This window comes from Muntiacus reevesi, chromosome 17 (genome assembly GCF_963930625.1).
Source record: "Muntiacus reevesi chromosome 17, mMunRee1.1, whole genome shotgun sequence".
NCBI classification, from domain to species: domain Eukaryota; kingdom Metazoa; phylum Chordata; class Mammalia; order Artiodactyla; family Cervidae; genus Muntiacus; species Muntiacus reevesi.
In genome coordinates, this window is record NC_089265.1 from 59,285,633 (window position 1) to 59,298,266 (window position 12,634).

At 46.4% G+C, this 12,634-nt stretch overlaps 1 protein-coding gene across 2 annotated transcripts in view; it reads right to left on the bottom strand.

Annotated features, from left to right (window-relative positions):
- GABBR2 (gamma-aminobutyric acid type B receptor subunit 2) overlaps window positions 1–12,634 on the bottom strand; it is a 353,521-nt gene that overhangs the window by 141,822 nt on the left and 199,065 nt on the right. For both annotated transcript variants that reach the window (XM_065908009.1, XM_065908010.1), the window contains exon 6: window positions 2,469–2,669. In XM_065908009.1, the coding sequence (XP_065764081.1) occupies window positions 2,469–2,669 (201 nt within the window). The remainder of the gene's footprint in view (window positions 1–2,468; window positions 2,670–12,634) is intronic.

The following is a 12,634-nucleotide window of genomic DNA, read 5'->3' on the forward strand; positions in this document are numbered from 1 at the left end:
AGGCTCCTCTGTCCATGGGACTTAAACCAGGCAAGAATACTGGAGTGGGTTGCCATTTCTTTCTCCAGGGGAGCTTCCGGATCCAGAGATTGAGCTGGAGTCTCCTGCATTGGCAGGCAGATTATTTAGCACTGAGCTATCAGGGAAGCCTGCTAGGAGAGCCCTAAACCCAGAATCCCAGAGGCAAAGAGGCTGAAAGTTCCCTGTGTAACTTCAATCTTTCGACCTTGAGATTGTAAGAAATGCTGCCTCTTGCCTCAGGGACTGTGGGACAGGGACTGGGTCACCTTGAATGTCAGAGCTGCCCCAAGCAGGAAGGCTGCCTGGCTCTGCTCCTGCCGGCATTGCTCCATCTGGGGAGACCCAGGAGTGGGTAACCCAGACTGTGCGGGAAGTGAAGAGCCCCAGGAGTAGCTCCCAGGTGCCCATTCGTGTGTATGGTGACACAGGGATGAGGCCAGCTCTTCGTGCCTGCATGCTAAGTGGCTGCAGTCCTGTCCACCTCTCTGCCAACCTGTGGACTAGAGCCCGCCAGGCTCCTCTGTCCACGGGACTCTCCAGGCAAGAACACTGAGTGGGTGCCAGGCCCTCCTCCAGGGGACCTTCCCGACCCAGGGATGGAGCCCTCGTCTCTTGCATCTCCTGCACTGGCAGGCGGGTTCTTTACCACTGGTGCCTCCTGCAAAGCCTCAGACTCCTCACTGGCCCCAGATTTAAAAATTCAAAATTAAAAAGGAAAGCCAGTGACTTGGGAGATGTTAAGATCCCCAGGTGGCTCAAATGGTAAAGAATCTGCCTGCAATGCTGGAGATCTGGGTTCGATTCCTGGGTTGGAAAGATCCCTTGGAGAAGGGTATGGCAACCCACTCCAGTATTCTTGCCTGGAGAATCCCATGGACAGTGGAGCCTGGCGGGATACAGCCCATGGGGTCGCAAAGAGACAGACACGAGACTGAGCAACTAATGCTCTTTGGGAGATGCTATAAAGTCAAAATGTTTAATCCAAAAAACACTGCCAAAAAATGATCTTCCCAAAATGCATTCTGTGCATTTCTACCTCCACGCCTAGGTAGCATTCATGCTCCTTGGAACGACACTTGCGGCCTCTGGGGCATCTCATGGCTCTTACCCACACTTGGCTTCACAGATCTCATGTGTAACCATTTTCATCTTTGGTCTTCCTTAAGTTTCTCATTTTATTTATTATACTGTCTGCCTGCATGGAAATTTCTTCTTAGTTTTTGTACTTTTCTCAAATTTTATACTATTTTTAGATTAAAGTATAGGGTATCCCTGGACCCAAGTATCTTCTAATAAACTGCAAACGTCAACACCTTTAAAAATAACATTTAGTGAAATAAAAATGAGTTGTTTCTACTCATTATTCAGCATGTCCCAAAACTTTATATGGTCACTGACTCAGGCATGAAAATATTTCTTTCAACATTTTCTACCAAGAATGTCTTTCCAGGACCTCTCAGGTGCCACATGATTTAAAGAGCTGCTTATAAAATGTGTCCTAATGATTTGCCATTTTTGGACAAATCAATAAATCATTCCTGTAGTGTTGGCTCTGAGAATAAATAATGGATAAAACTAAATATATATTATATATTTACTTTACTATGAAACTGACTCTTCAAGTGAAATTGAAGGTGGGTGAAGGATTTAAAAATCTGAGATCAGAGGAGACAGAGAAGAATCACATGCCCTGCTGTACCAAACTCTGGCTGGTGGTTAGAACTGAGAGATGGATGTTGCCATCTTCACTGGGACTGTCACCATCCGACTGTTGATGATGCTTTCAACGACAGAGAATAGTATACTCTGGAGATACTTTTACATATACCGTGCTACCTGTTCTCCCAGCCCTATGATAAAAGCAGGCCAGAGGTTAGCCGTCCCCAGTGGGAACATCGCCAGTGGAGGCCTGAGGACTTACGCACCCTGCAAGGTCCTCCTCCCAGTTAGGACAGCACAGGCGCCAGGCGCCACAGATGAAAAAAACAGCAGCTCAGAAAACGCAAGCTCAAGGCCACACATATGGCGGGTGGCAGAACTGGGGCCTGGACCAGTCTTTCTGGTCGTCAGTACCTGTTTCCCCAAGCCTACTTGAGGGGTTATTCTTCTCCAGGCTGACAGGAGCTCAGTGAGATTGAGAAACGACATTCCAGGTCAGAGGGTGCAGGGGATGAGCTGCTGGCCTCGTCTGAAAGTCAGTGCCTGCGGCTGGTGCCGTAACAGCCACGACTCCATCCCTTACACACACACTGTGTTATGCGCTTAGGAAGCACCCTTACCTCATTCGATTCCCACGATTCCCTAGAAGAGGGAGACGGCCAGATGTACTCCTTTAACAAATAAGTGAGGCTCAGAGAGGTCAAATGATCTGCTCAAAATCCCAGAGCAAAGGCCAGAACGAGATCTGGGCGCTTTCTGACGACATCACTGGACAACACGGCACTGACCTTCCCGGAGATGGTCTTGATCTGCTTGGAGCTCAGGGGCTCGAAGTCCACGCCGATGTAGCCCTCCATGGCCGCGAGCAGATGCTTCCGGAGACAACGCGATGAGTTGGCTTCTGCGTGCACCTGCTCCCACCAGGCAGGCTCATACCAGCCCGGGATGATCCACTGGTATTTGCTACCATACATGTTCTCCTCATATGCCTGCAAGAGATGGGTGGTCATGAAGGCACCAAGAGACAAACATGTTTTTCAAAGCTTTGAAACCGGTGGGAAAGGTTGGTGGGGGGCGGACTAGGGCTTCCTCATACCAGAGGATTTGTTAATTTTTCCATTACTTGCTTGGTCTCCTCATCATCATCTCTCAAGGTATCCAAGGTAGTTAGTTTATAGGAAATGTATACTAAAATAATAAAACACTGAATAAAAATGAAAACATAAGTGCCTGGGAAAATGTAAATTACAACATGCTTACTGGAGGTAACATGCTTATTGGCAGTATCTTCCTGGGTCAGGAAGACCCCCTGGAGAAGGGAATGGCTACCCACTCCAGTATTTGCGCCTGGAGAATTCCATGGACAGAGGAGCCTGGTGTGCTGCAGTCCATGGGGTCGGACGTGACTTGGTGACTGAACAACAACAAATAAGAATCCACCTGCAGTGCAGGAGATCCCAGTTCAATCCCTGGGTCAGGAAGATCCCTGCAGGAGGGCATGGCAACCCACTCCAGTACTCTTGCCTGGAGAATCCCCAAGGAAAAAGGAGCCTGGCGGGCTACAGTCCATAAAGTCGCAAAGAGTCAGACACGACTGAGCGACTAACACTACTGGAGGGAAAGGGGACAGAAGACAGGTGAGCCCACCGAAGATCCCAGCGCTATAGGCGATGACCTTCCTGGCATCCCGAGAGAAAAGGGCAATGATGTTAACTGCAGAGCTCTCACTTTCACTAAGGAGAAAAAACACCAGTCCCTCAAGGACACAAAATGTTTTCTAGGCTTTAATCCCTAAAAAAAAAAGAAAACAAAAAGCCTCATATGGAGGATACTGTCAAATTAGTTAGCATGGTATCAACAGTGTCCCCACAACAAACAGATTTCATAAGGCTATTTTTGTATAGATTTTTACAAAAAGCTGGGATCATAATCTTAAAATATAACTCAGGGGGGAACAATTTTGCAAGGGGGCCAAGAAAATTTAATGTAAGGATGCAACTTATATAAGATGCCACTTGGCAAACTGAACATCCCTCTGAATCTTTACCCAAAGCATGGTGGGCATAAATCCAGATCCTAAAAAAAGTCCTTTTTATTTATATGCTTTACGCCCATCTTATTGGTCCTTCATGTTCACCATTTGAGATGGTCTGGGCAGAGTTTATTAACCTCATTTTAGAGATGAAGAAATTGAGAACCAGAGAGGGAAAGTCACTTCTGCAAGGTCATAGAGTCTGGAACCTAGGTCACCTCCTCTTATGCTGCAAAGCCACACTGCCTAACTCCCATTTAAGCAAAAAATTGTCAGACTGTTCTCATACACTCCCACTTGGCTTTAATTCTTACTGTGATGATTTTGCATCAGGAAAAACATGCTTTTTGATAGCTTATATGCACCCAGAAAGTCCCAAAGTGTAGGAATGTCATATTCCATCAAAGCTGGGTCCAGAATGGGGTTTCTGAGTAGAGCTCACAGCCCTCTCAGGAATCAAAACGCCCGGAAGTGACTACAGAGAGTGATGGTTATGCAAATGCTCTAGGTGTGCTGTAATGCACTCCATGCATTTAAAATGTGAGCCTGAAACAATCCAGCAATTCGTTCCTGGGGAGTTACCTGTGTTAGGAGCACACATGGGGAAAACAATTCATGTCACACACTTTATGTTCCTTGACTTACAAGAAAGACAGCACAGAGGCCAAGAGGGTGTGGAGGGAGGAGCCTGTGGGATGGTTCTGGATGCCTGGGAGGTTTTGGTTTCCCTCCACTTAGGCTCTAGCTTGCTAGGCCAGGGTCTGCCCAGAAAGGTGGGCCAGAGCCCCTATTATTTGTGTTTGGTAGAGAATAGTTATTATCAAGTCCATGAATGAAAGAGTGTTCCTTTCATTCCTACATTTGGAGAGGCAATTCTAAAATTTTCTCAACACCTGAAAAAGCCCAGCCTGCAGTGTGAAGCATCTACTTGGGGGGTAAAGGTGAGTTAGAATATTTGTTCCTTAACTTAAGCTCAGATTCCATCTCCATGGCCTCTATTCATTGATTCAGTGAAGACTCCAGGCAGTAAACAGATTGTTTCATAAAACAGCTCTTCAACTACCTGAAGTCAATGATCACATTGCCTGTTCTCTAGAATCCTCCTGTGATACGGAACTTTCACCTCCCTCATTCTAGACACTGAACTTTTCATGATGCAGCCTCAGATCCTAGTCATTTCCCCAGCAACTACATTATACTGTTGCCCCAATCAAAGCTATCGTAGAAAAACACAGCCCTTATGTTACAGTCACATAACAAAACCGCAGTTCAACAAAAGAAGGCAGCCACCCGGGCTCCCCTCTAATAAACAGGATTTAGCCCACAGAAACTTTCTTTTGTTTTCTAAAGAAAATCCCGGATCCTACCTGTGGGCTAGACTTCTGAACAAAAAGGTCATTCCAACGATCCCAGGTTATTTAATCAGTGGTCAAACCTGTGAGGGGGATTCCCTGGTGCTCAGTAGTAAAGAATTCTGCAATTCAGGAGAAACAGGAGATGCAGGTTCAACCCCTGGGTCAGGAAGATCCTCTGGAGCGGTAAATGGCAACCCACTCCAGTATTCTTGCCTGGGAAATCCCATGGACAGAGGAGCCTGGCGGGCTACAGTTCATAGGGTCGCAGAGAGTCAGACATGACTGAAGCGACTTAGCACTCACTCGCTCAAAACATGTGCGACTTCACAACTCTCGTCTTTCACTGGCAGGGAGGACCTCACCTATATTGAAGCCCTACTATGTGCTTGGCCATTTATAGACGGTATCTTATTTTATTCTCACAACAACCCTATGACGTGTATGCTATCATCTCTATTTTATAGATGAAGAAATTGAGCCTCACAGATTGAGGAATTTGCCCAAACACATTCAGTTAAGTCAAGAGGACAAGACCCAAAGTCTATTTTTTTGTTTTAATTTCCTTCCATTCTTAGCAAAACAAAGTAAAACTTCTCTGAAGCTTTCTCAATCTTTTTTTATTTTGGCCATATCAGCTTGTGAGATCTCAGTTCCCCAACCAAGGATTGAACCTGGGCCACAGCAGTGAAAGCCCAGGATCCTAACCAGCGGGCCACCAGGGAACTAAGTTTTCCCAACCTTATAAGCTGAGGCCAGATCGCCCCACCTATTAAGAATGTATGGTAAGTAAGAGTCAATAGACAGAGAGGCAACACGAGGAGGTCTTCTCATCAGACACAAAGGCAGACTTCCATTCCTCTCTGAGATCAAAGACCAAGTGATTATTTGGAAGCAGCATGGCGTGGGAATCCAGGAAATTCCCAGGAATCTGCTGTGATAGCTGTTTGACCTGTCACTGTTCTATTAGGTGTTCCTTGTGAGTGAATTTTCCAGAAAACAGAAGCTCAGTCTATTTGAATGACAACATATTTTGTTTAGAACATTAGTCAATTTCGATGAAGGTAAAATATTTTCCACTGATCTCCTGGGGAAAAGAAGACTATATAGTCAAGCCGATTCTGTGCCACATAGCATCTGAGTAATCTGGCCCATAACTCCCTGGATCTTGCTTTTCTCACCGATATCCTGTGGAAAGCAAAGCCCATCTCATTAGGTTGGTGTCAGAATTAAATGAAGTTATATATGAATAAAAATGCAACCTAATCAAAAATGGGCAGAAGATCTAAACAGACATTTCTACAAAGAAGACATACAAATGGCCAACAGGCAAATGAAAAGACGCTAAACATCACTAGTTATTAGAGAAATGTGAATCAAAACAATAAGATTTCACATCACATGATCAGAATGGTCATCAGTAAAATATAGACAACACTGTATTTACAATATCTACAAATAATAAATGCTGGAGAGAATGTGGAGAAAACGGAACTTTCTAACACTGTTGGTACGAATGTAAATTGGCACAGGCACTATGGAAAAATAGTATGGAGGTTCCTTAAAAAACCACAAATAGAATCGTCATCAGTTCAGTTCAGTTGCTCAGCGTGTCTAACTCTTTGCGACCCCATGGACTGCAGCACGCCAGGCCTCCCTGCCCATCATCAACTCCCAGAGCTTGCTCAAACTCATGTCCATTGAGTCGGTGGTGCCATCCAGCCATCTCATCCTCTGTCATCCCCTTCTCCTCCTGCCTTCAATATTTCCCAGCATCAGGGTCTTTTCATCTGAGTCGGTTCTTCACATCAGGTGGCCAAAGTGTTGGAGTTTCAGCTTCAGCATCAGTCCTTCCAATGAGTATTCAGGACTGATCTCCTTTAGGATGGACTGGTTGGATCTCCTTGCAGTTCAAGGGACTCTCAAGAGTCTTCTATAACACCACAGTTCAAAAGCATCAATTCTTCAGTGCACAACTTTCTTTATAGTCCAACTCTCACATCCATACATGACTACTGGAAAAACCATAGCTTTGACTAGACGGACCTTTGTCAGCAAAGTAACGTCTCTGCTTTTTAATATACTGTCTAGGTTGGTCATAGCTTTTCTTCCAAGGAGCAAGCGTCTTTTAATTTCATGACTGCAGTTACCATCTGCAGTGATTTTGGAGCCCAGAAAAATAAAGTCAGCCACTGTTTCCATTGTTTCTCCATCTTGCCTTGAAGTGATGGGACCGGATGCCATGATCTTAGTTTTTTGAATGTTGAGTTTTAAGCCAACTTTTTCACTTTTCTCTTTCACTTTCATCAAGAGGCTCTTTAGTTCCTCTTCACTTTCTGTCATAAGAGTGGTCTCATCTGCGCATCTGAGGTTATTGATATTTCTCCCAGCAATCTTGATTCCAGCTTGTGCTTCATCCAGCCTGGCATTTCACATGATGTACTCTGCATAGAAGTTAAATAAGCAGAGTGACAATATACAGCCTTGACGTACTCTTTTCCCAATTTGGAACCAGTCTGTTGTTCCATGTCTGGCTCTAACTGTTACTTCTTGACCTGCATACAGATTTCCCAGGAGGCAGGTAAGGTATGATCCAGTCTTGGGCATATATCTGGAGAAAAATCTAATTTGAAAAGACACATGCACCCCTATATGTGTGCACATATAGAGCTGAGAATACTTTGCTACACAGCATAAACTAACACGGCATTGCAAAGCAACTATACTCTTTGTATAAAATAAAAACTTAAAGCTTAAAACAAATCAATAAAATAAAAGATACACAGAACCCCTGTGTTCATGGCAGTACTACTTATTTACAATAGGCAAGACATGGAAGTAACCTAAATGTCCACTGACAGAGAAATGGATAACAGAGATGGGGTACATATATCCCATAGATATATGGTACATGGAACATTACTCAGCCCTAAAAATGAATGAAATAATGCCATTTGCAGCAAATGGATGGACCTAGAGATTTCATACTAAAGTGAAATGTCAGACAAAGAAAAATACCATATGATATCACTTATATATAGAATCTGAAGTATGATACAAATGAACTTCCTGACAAAACAGAAGCAGACTCACAGACATAGAAAATAAACTTACGGTCACCCAAAGGAAAAGGGGGAAGGGATAAATTAGGAGTTTGGGATCAGCAAATACAAAGTAGTATATATAAAACAGATCAACGGCAGGCTCCTACTGTCTAGCACAGGGAACTATATTCAATATCCTAGAATAAACCATAATGGAAAAGAATATGAAAAATGTATATGTAACTGAATACCTTTGCTGTTTACCAGAAACGAATACAACACTGCACGCCAACTACACTTCAATAAAATAATAACAACAATAACAAATGAGGTAATATGTGTACCTGCTTGGCCAACACTGTGCAGGAACAGTCAGCTGCTCCTTCTCATCCCGTTCTCCTTTTAGTAACTCAGGCTTTATTCTGAGCATCAGCCACTGTTTGGGCTACGGGCAGTGATACTTTTGAACGTAGGGAAGATTGGTCCAAACACCAAATGGCCCCAGACCACTGCTCTTGGAGCCTTTGATCTGTTTTCGATGGCTCTGTCTCCTTCCTAGCTGCCAGGACTAGGCTGTCACTTTCACTGTCATTAAATCCCTCTCCCCACTCTGAATCTGCTGCTTTTAAATTGCTATGGAAAGCAGGGATTGTTAAACATATGTGTAGGAAAAAAGTACACCGGCTTTGAGTGAGGGTCTAAAAGGCTCTCCTGCAAGGGAGGTAGACTGGGCTTCCACGGCAACTGCAGAGAAGCCTCCAGGCCCCCATTTCAGCCTTCCCACATCCAGGAGAGCTGAGACTGTGAGACACAGACCTTTAAGAAGCTGCTGGTATCTTTGCCTGTCTCCTCTGCCAAATAGGGAGTTTGGGGTGAGGTGGGGGTGGGGGTCTCTGCTCTTCCCAGGACCCCCAGCGCCCGATGTATAAAGGGCATCCAGTAACTGGTTGTAGAGTGACTGACTGAACACATTTTCAGTTGACTTGGTCACCTTGGTTTTCATTTTTTTTGCCTCTAGTAGCAATGTGGTCTCAGGCCCTGTGGCCACCAAACAGCCCTGCCGGGTGACGACGGGCGGTCCTGAGCCCATGTTCTCCAGACCCACGGATCCTCTGTCCTCATTAGCTGCAGACAGGTGGCCATAAGGTAATTCAAAAATCCAATTTCCTCTTTTTATTAAGTTTCCTTTTGCCTTCTCACCTCCCCATGCAAGAAGGACATTTCCCTTTTACAGGCATTTCACACCACAGTAGCAGTAAGTCCTCACATCAGTAAAGCAGTTCACAGGTGGGATGATGGTCATCGTTTGGTGACCTTGTTTAAGCCTCTCAAGCACCCAGTGAGGCACATAAGGCAGAGGTCATGGCTTCCACTTTAGGGGTGAGGCGGTTGGGGACTGGAGGTGCACAGTGGCCTGTCTGAGGTCACACAGCTGGCAGAACTAAAACCAGAACCCAGGTCACAGTGCTTGAGAATTTAGAACAGACCACCCAGCAGAGAGGAGACAAAAGTGACAGGTCACGCTCATCCTTTGCTGGAGCCAGAGTGAACATCTTGCCAGAAGGCTATAAGGAGGCCTTGCATCTGCTGGAATCCGCTCTCCCACTGGGGGCATGAACAGGCAGCAACATGCTGCAAAGTTTGCAGTGTGTGTGGCGTTTGGATGGCAAAGACGCAGCTGCCTCCATCGGTTGCGCCTAGACCCTGACCCCGACACAGGCGGCAGGGCCCTGCATCTCTGCTCTAAGCAGCCTCTCCCTCCGCCGTATGCCAGAGTCCTGATCCGGTGTGAAGAGCAGACTCTCCTCGGGATCTTCCAGGCCTGCCAGAAGAGCTCCTTCCAAAGCATTTAAGACAGAAAGGCCTGACAGGGAGGTCCATCTGCGGATCTGACACACGGAATAAACACCAAACTTCTGAGAAACACTTCAACGAGTGAAGCTGCCAGCAAAGACTCTAAGAGAAAGGCCGCTTCAAAATACCCAAAGTCTAAGAGGAAGAGGACAGTGGGATGAGGAGGTAAGACGATCCTGTGCTGTGGAAGGCAAGCAGCCTGGGGCTTTTGGTTGAGGGGGGCAGCCACGCTGCCTGTTCCGAAATGGAAACCACACTGCTGGAAATGCCACTCGGAAAACAATCCCAGCATGGAGGGACATCACAGCCACACCCCGGCTTAGGGTCTGGCTCAAATCAGAACAGGAGGTCTGTCTGCATCTTGTGCAAACAGGAGATGGCCAGGGCCCAGTGTGACGTCTTCCCGGGTCATTTTTATTGATTTATTTTTCCTATTGGATCAATAATCACTCACCGTGTGCCAGTTGTTTACAAGGCTTCGGGGATATGTGGGGATAAAATTCATCTACTCTAAATATTTATGTCTTCTAATTTGGAGCATTATTTTCCTTTTTCAAATGGGCCATTTCTGAACCTTAGATGGTAACATGCAAGGTATTACGAGTTTGAAGTAAAATGTATCAAATCAATTTGCTCTGTTTTTTCAATTTTTCTCATGCTCCTCCTTAGATTTTCATATGAAAGACTCCTTGTTATCCTTAACTGAGACATAGGATGCTTAACACAATCTTGTAAAGTTCACCAGTTAGTAACCTTGCCAGCCCAACGGCAGTTAGGGTTCATTCCATCCTCAGAAACCTACATAAACAAAAAAAGATTGCTGACATCTGTGGAGAGTTCACTGCATGTCAGGTATTATGCAAAGTGTTTTTGCTCATTTAATCTCTGCAACAACCCTATGAGACAGGTGTTATTATTATCCCCATGTTACAGATGAGAAAACTGAGATTCAGAAAGTGTCAACAAGCCCACATTCCGTTACTAAGCTGCAGACCAGGGGTCCAAGCCCAAGCAGACTGACTTTTGAGCGCTAAGTGCCAAACTCAAGAGACGTCCCTGAGTCGGCAGCCGGTAGCTTCTGCCTCCTCCCTTCTATTTTGAGAAATCAGGCGGTTCCCGCTTTGCTCCTCAGCCTTCACAAGGAAACATCCCTGTGTGCCTGTGCTTTCCAAGCACTGCTCTCTCCTCCCTCCTGGCCTCTTCTCCGTTCCTCCACCTCTTCTGAAACGGCACCGGGAGCGGAGCAGGACGCCCTGGGTGGGTGTCTCCAGCGGACAGCAGAGACCACCTGCCCTGGGTGGGTGTAGCCGGACGGTCACCTCGGCCCTGGTGGCTGTGCTCAGGCCGGTTACTCACGGGAACCCTGAGGTCGCCGGAGACGCCAAGCCTCTTCTGCTCTAAACAGTTCTCAGCTGTGTACCTCAGACACAGGCAGCCCAGTTTGTTCTAGTATAACCTTATGTTGTATGTCAGTCGCACAGTCGCATCCAACTCTTTGTGACCCCACGGACTGTAGCCCACTAGCTTCCTCTGTCCACGGGGTTCTCCAGGTAAGAATACTGGAGTGGGTTGCCATTCCTCCTCCAGGGGATCTTCTCGAACCAGGGATTGAACCCGGCTCTCCTGTGTTAGATTTAGCCTTCCTAGATCTAACCAAACATTCCAGCTTGGTAAGGTTCGTTGCACCCTGGATCTATCGTCCAACACAGTTCACAACTTCTAAAATTCCTATAAGCATATTTTTATAATTACATCCAAGTTACTGAAAAAGGTCAAAGAAAATAGAGGCCTGTGGCCCATCACTGGACGAGACCTAGAAGAACCTCACTCTGAGAGGAGGACCTCGTTGGGTTGACAGTGACTCATGTGACTCGGCTCTCTCTCTCTCGACTTCTCTCTTGACCCTGAGGCACAGGAGGGGAGCCAGGGCATCAGAATAAAGGCACAGTCCCGTGTTGGAACTCTCATGTGTGCTCAGGTTAGATTATCGTGTGGAGAAGAGAGGATCTGATTGGGAATCAGGTGGACGGGGACGGAGTCTCGGCTCTGTCCTTGGACAAGCCCCTCCACCTCTCTGGGCCTCTAGCTCCTCATCTATAAAGCAAGGGTAACAATAGAAGTTTCACTTGGTTACTGAAAAGCTTTTAAAGGAGAAAAGGTTTAAAAACATACTTTGTCATCTATCACACACCAGACCATGAAAAGGATTTGGTGGTAAATGCTGAACGGTTGACGGTCTGTGCTAGGCCTGACACTCCGAGCCCTGCTTTCAGGGCAGGAAGGGGTTGGAGGCGCCCCCATCCCCCCGTGGAGTCCCGAGTCCCCGCTGTGGGGTGCACGCAGCGCTGCGCCACTAAACCTGGCTGGGTTGAGGAGGCTTAGACCTAGCCGGCAGCGCCAAGGCAGTGGTTAGTGGGCTAGCGGGTTGGTAAACTGGGGTTCCTGGTTTCTCCACAACCGAACTGTTCTGAGCCCTGGGGTTTTAGCTCCCCGAAAAGAGCAGTGAGAATAACGCGTCTGCTTCCAACACCCCGGACTCTGGTCCTACTGAAATGGATCAGGACCCGATGGTCCTTGCCCGCTCCATGCCCCCAGCCTGCCTTTTGTCTGTGGAAAACTTTGGTCAAGGAATAAGTTTAATCAGAGAAATGAGACCACGCAGAGACAAAGGA